This window comes from Limulus polyphemus, unplaced genomic scaffold, assembly GCF_000517525.1.
Source record: "Limulus polyphemus unplaced genomic scaffold, Limulus_polyphemus-2.1.2 Scaffold3277, whole genome shotgun sequence".
In the NCBI taxonomy this organism is placed as follows: domain Eukaryota; kingdom Metazoa; phylum Arthropoda; class Merostomata; order Xiphosura; family Limulidae; genus Limulus; species Limulus polyphemus.
Window position 1 is genome coordinate 64,467 of NW_013668887.1, and position 6,141 is coordinate 70,607.

The 6,141-nt window shown below is 33.5% G+C and overlaps 1 protein-coding gene across 7 annotated transcripts in view; it reads left to right on the top strand.

Annotated features, from left to right (window-relative positions):
- LOC106469055 (Down syndrome cell adhesion molecule-like protein Dscam2) overlaps positions 1-6,141 on the top strand; it is a 77,591-nt gene that overhangs the window by 57,161 nt on the left and 14,289 nt on the right. For 6 of the 7 annotated variants that reach the window (XM_022397452.1, XM_022397455.1, XM_022397449.1 and 3 more), the window contains 4 exons: positions 1,803-1,967; positions 2,346-2,569; positions 3,098-3,188; positions 5,779-5,842. In XM_022397452.1, coding sequence (XP_022253160.1) covers positions 1,803-1,967; positions 2,346-2,569; positions 3,098-3,188; positions 5,779-5,842 — 544 coding nt within the window. The remainder of the gene's footprint in view (positions 1-1,802; positions 1,968-2,345; positions 2,570-3,097; positions 3,189-5,778; positions 5,843-6,141) is intronic. The other variant, XM_022397450.1, reaches the window with a different exon arrangement.

Genomic DNA, 6,141 nt, shown 5'->3' on the forward strand with positions numbered 1-6,141 from the left:
TTAACAGGTACTTCTAATTGCCTATTCTACATATAGGGTTAACAGGTACTTCTAATCACCCACTTTACATAAAGGGTTAACAGGTACTTCTAATCACCCGCTTTACATAAAGGGATAACAGGTACTTTTAATCACCCACTTTACATAAAGGGATAACACGTACTTTTAAGTAGTATTTACATTTCTAATCAAATAGTGTTGTTTTAACAGTGTTGATAAGTTACTAAGAAATACGATGACATTTACAAGGCTTTTACTACACAGATAATTATATCGTTTACTACTTCGTTACAAAACATCGTCTGGACAGGAGGGAGGAAGCATGGTCCACCTCCTTCTGGTTCGATATTTACATACACATGCTTCTGAGTTGAGTTGAGTTGAGTACAAATCGTTCTATGAATTATATGACAGCCTGTCATACTAATAGGAGGTTTTGAAACATGTAGTAAACAGTCTCAAAAATAAAACATATATATTCCAATGAAAGCACCCAGAGGCTCATCATTTTAAGTATCAGTCGTTACCGTAACAATTGTAGCACTATATGACTGTAACACTATATGATGGTAACAATTGTAGCACTATATGATGGTAACAATTGTAGCAGTATATGATGGTAACAGTTGTAGCAGTATATGACGGTAACAGCTGTAGTACTATATGATGGTAACAATTGTAGCACTATATGATGGTAACAGTTGTAGCAGTATATGATGGTAACAGTTGTAGCAGCATATGACGGTAACAATTGTAGCACTATATGACGGTAACAATTGTAGCACTATATGATGGTAACAATTGTAGCACTATATGATGGTAACAACTGTAACACTATATGATTGTAACAATTGTAGCAGTATATGATGGTAACAGTTGTAGCAGTATATGACGGTAACAGCTGTAGTACTATATGACGGTAACAATTGTAGCACTATATGATGGTAACAATTGTAGCACTATATGATGGTAACAGTTGTAGCAGCATATGACGGTAACAATTGTAGCACTATATGACGGTAACAATTGTAGCACTATATGATGGTAACAATTGTAGCACTATATGATGGTAACAACTGTAACACTATATGATTGTTGTTACAGTCATATAGTGCTACAATTGTTACCGTCATATAGTGCTACAATTGTTACCATCATATAGTGCTACAATTGTTACCATCATATAGTGCTACAATTGTTACCATCATATAGTGTTACAGTTGTTACAATCATATAGTGTTACAGCTGTTAAGTAAAATTTGCTTACCGTGATACAGTGTTACAGTTGTTAAGTAACATTTGCTTACGCCATATAGTGTTACAGTTGTTCAGTAACATTTTTACCGTCATATAGTGTTACAGTTGTTACTGCCATAGAATGTTACAATGCTACAATTGTTAAGTAACATTTGTTTATCGTCATATAGTACTACAGTTGTTCAGTAACATTTGTGATAGTAATAGTTGTTACCATCAAGAAGTGTTACAGTTGTTACTGTCATACAATGTTACAGTTGTTAAGTAACATTTGATTACTGTCATAACAGTTGTTCAATAACTGCTGTGACTGCCATCAGTGTAGCAGTTGATAATTTTTGTGAGGATTTCATTAACAGTAGCAGCTGTTGATATTGTGAATCTTTTCTTTATATATGCTAACTGATAGTGTCAACTGTCCAAACCGTTGTGTTTCCAACTTAAATTAGAAATCATTCTAACGTGTTTCTCTAATACTTTTTAATTGTAAATCCATCTTCCTAGCATCTGGATCATTAGTTAATCCAGTGAACTCTCTCCTCTAGCCACTATATCTCCTTATGCTGCTGTGGACATCGAACAGTCTTCATTTATAAAAGATCCAGCTGTGGTGGTGCCTACTGTTTGTGCCATCTTCGTCATCTTGGTGATTATTTTAATGTCTGCTTTAGTTATTATATGGAGAAGAAGAGAAAGAGAACCTGACGCAGGTATGTTTAGAATAACTCAGATTTATGACGGTAAAACGTGTTTGTCTAGAAATTATTTGTGTGTGTGTGTGTGTGATGGAATGTTTAGTTTGCCTTCTCATCTACAATTAAATTATTGTTTACAGATTTTTAGTTGACCCCTTACTCAAGGCATAGGTTGGACGTTTGTGCCATCTCAGAGCTTTTGCTGATTGTGTATTATTCTGCTCAGCTTGTCGTTTTTTTTTAATATTTTACAAGTAAGTTAATCCTGCAATATGATATAACAAGATTCTAATCCGTATCATTCATGAGACGAAGTTACATCGTTAAAGTTTATGTTGAAAAAGCAACCCATATTAAAGTAAAAACTAAAAAAAAAGTACGTTATGCTTTAAGTTTCGAGAAATTATGGAAGCAGAGAGGACAACATTTCCATGAACTCTTATGGAAAGATAAAGAGTACTACTTCTACTGATGCCCAGAGGGAGCCAGTGTATTATCCGTCTCATTACGCAACCACGCATACTCCAGCTGAGAATGCAGACCGAGTTAACCACGCTACCATAAGAAGGGTCAGAAGTAGGCCATCCGACTATACCTACGACATCCCTCTTCGACAGGTTTGAAACTATCAGGTTCTAACATTCATAATGAGTTCCTTTAATCCACATTGAGATAACAGAGTGTCTCGCTTATCCTTTTCTACAATTTATTATTAATAGAAACTTATAATACACTCAAGTAGCAATTAGTGCTTGTTAAACAATAGTTAACACACCTAGTGTCGACATTATCAACACCGAAACTATGTAAATAACTAAAGTAATGTAAATAACTTCAAGTTACTTTTTGATGTTAATTCCTAACAAATAAGTGTTTTTTTATCATTTCTATCTTTGAATAAGTAAATAGTTTTCTTATTTCTGTTTTTGTTGTATTTTAACACTTTCACGAAATTTGATATTTCTACTAATGAAAGAATGCAAGGCAAACGATAAATTGGTTATAAAATCAATTGAAATTGGAAATCCTTCACGAAAAATGAAGGTGGCAAAGAAGTTGAAACGTAATATCTTCTTGTTGTTTTATAAAGATGTGTAGCCTATATTTAAAATAATGACTTAGCTAATTTAGCATGACTTTTTCAGCAGCACGTGGAAGACTCTATGCACCAATACTCGGTTCTATGGACCAACTCCCACGCCGGTAGAGAACAAATGTACGAGAAACATATTCGAGGTATAGTTTGCAATATAAATATAATTTATTATAGAAAAATGTTGGCGAAGCAATTTTAAAGTTTAGTTTGTAATAATAAGTGCGTCTGCTGTTCTACCAAATATGTAAATTGTTTGGCTTACTATTCCATACGAAATATAATGTGTTTTAGATTTAATATGTAACTGGGGATGTCTTGAACACAAGCAAGGCTTCACATTGTGTATCAGTAAAATATCAATCTGAAACCAATATCAAATATATTAACAAAAAAATGTCTGTGACTTTAATGTGAGTAAACCAGCATTGTTATGTGGAATATTAAATGAGCTGAACATATTTTTACAATCCAAGCACGCTTCACTAACACCAAGACAGTCACTACACGAGTTTAGTTCTTTGCATGAATTTCTCAAAGAAGAAACGAAAGGCCTTCATCCACTGCATTTAGAAACTTTAGTCCACTGTATTGAGAGACCTTCTTCCACTGTATTTAAGGGCCTTCAAATACTGCATTTAGAAACTTTCATCCACTGTATTTGGGAAACCTTCTTCCATTGTATTTAGAGACCTTATTCTACTGCATTTAGAAAACTTCTTCCACTGTATTTAGAGACCTTCATCTACTGTATTTAGAAACTTCATTCCAATGTATTTAGGAACATTCTTCCACTGTATTTAGAAACTTTAGTCCACTGTATTTAGAGACCTTCTTCCATTGTATTTAAGACCTTCATCTACTGCACTTAGAAACTTTCATCCACTGTATTTAGAAACCTTCTTCCATTGTATTTAGAGACCTTCATCTACTTCATTTATAAACCTTCTTCCATTGTACTTAGAGACATTCATCTACTGCATATAGAACCTTAAGTCCACTGCATTTACAAACTTTCATCCACTGTATTTAGAAACCTTCTTCCATTGTACTTAGAGACCTTCATCCACTGTATTTAGAAACATTCTTCCATTGTTTTGAGAGACCTTCATATATTGCTTTTAGAAACCTTCTTCAACTGTATTTAGATACCTTCATCCACTGTATTTAGAGACCTTATTCTACTGCATTTAGAAACTTTAGTCCAATGTATTTAGAGATTTTCTTCCACTGTATTTAGGAACCTTCATCTACTGCATTTAGAAACTTTAGTCCAATGTACTTAGAGATCTTCTTCCACTGTATTTAGAAACCTTCATGTAATGCATTTAGAAACTTTAATCTACTGTACTTAGAAACCTTCTTCCATTGTATTTAGAGACCTTCATCTACTGCATTTAGAAACTTTCATCCACTGTATTTATTATACCTTCGTCCACTGCATTTAGACACCTTCATCTACTGCACTTAGAAACGTATCCACTGTATTTAGACTTTAGTCCACTGCATTTAGAAACCTTCTTCCACTGTATTTAGAGACCTTCAACCACTGCATTTAGAAACTTTCATCCACTCTAGTTAGAGACTTTCATCTACTGTATTTAGGGGCATTTATTCATTGTATTTATGGACATTCATCCACTGTATTTAGTAACTTTCATCCACTAAATTTAGCAACTTTCGTGCACTGCACTTAGAAACTTTCATCTACTGTATTTAGAATTTAGTCCACTGTATTTAGAGACCTTCTTCCACTGTATTTAGAAACCTTCTCTCTACTGTATTTAGAAACTTTCATCCACTGTATTTATTATACCTTAGTCCACTGCATTTAGACACCTTCATCTACTGCATTTAGAAACTTATCCACTGTATTTAGACTTTAGTCCACTGTATTTAGAGACCTTCTTCCACTGTATTTAGAAACCTTCAACCACTGCATTTAGAAACTTTCATCCACTCTAATTAGAGACCTTCATCTACTGTATTTAGAGGCCTTTATTCATTGTATTTAGGGACATTCATCCACTGTATTTAGTAACTTTCATCCATTAAATTTAGAAACTTTCCTCCATTGCACTTAGAAGCTTTCATCTACTGTATTTAGAGATATTCATCCACTGTATTTACAGACCTTGATCTACTGTATTTAGAGATCTTCATCTACTACATTTAGAAACTTTCATCCACTGTATTTATTAGACCTTAGTCCACTGTATATAGAAACCTTCATCTACTGTATTTAGAAACTTTCATCCACTGTATTTAGACACTTTCATTTACTGCATTGAAAACTTTCATCTACTGTAATTAGACTTTAGTTTAATGTATTTAGAGACCTTCTTCCACTGTATTTAGCGATCTTCATTCACTCTGTTTATTAACTTTCATCCACTAAATATTCTTGATTTAGTCTGGAAAGGAAGTAATTGGATTAACCTGAAAATACAGTTGGTTATAACCATAACTGTTGTGAAAAGTCCAAATACGACGAACAAAATTATAGAATATTCTGTTTTGTGCTTGTATGAATTAAACACCAAACTTCTTATCCCCCCAGACAGCTATATAAGAAATGACTAGGTTTTTATCCGAGAAATACGAACTGTTTCTGGAAAAGATGGTTTAGAAGCTACAATTTTATTATTATGATACCTTAAAATGCTAAAAAAGAAACACAATAATACCAATCCATGACTAAATACTGCTAATCCAACAACTGCCTTATTTTAGCTGCCCTCCCGCCAAACGTGCCAGACGACGTGGAAGAAATAAGAAGCAAAGATATCACCAAAAGGTAGTGTAATAATTACACATGTGTTTATATGGGTTGTGTATTTGTTGTAATAAGTACACCTGTATTTAATAAACGTATGTCAAACCAGTGTTTATATGCTGTGTATTTGTTCTAATATCTACACATGTGTTTAAGGTACGTACATCAAACTTTGTTTCTGTGGTTGTGTATTTGTTCTAATATCTACACATGTGTTTAAGGTACGTACATCAAACTTTGTTTCTGTGGTTGTGTATTTGTTCTAATATCCACACATGTGTTTAAGGTACGTACATCAAACTTTGTTTCTGTGGTTGTGT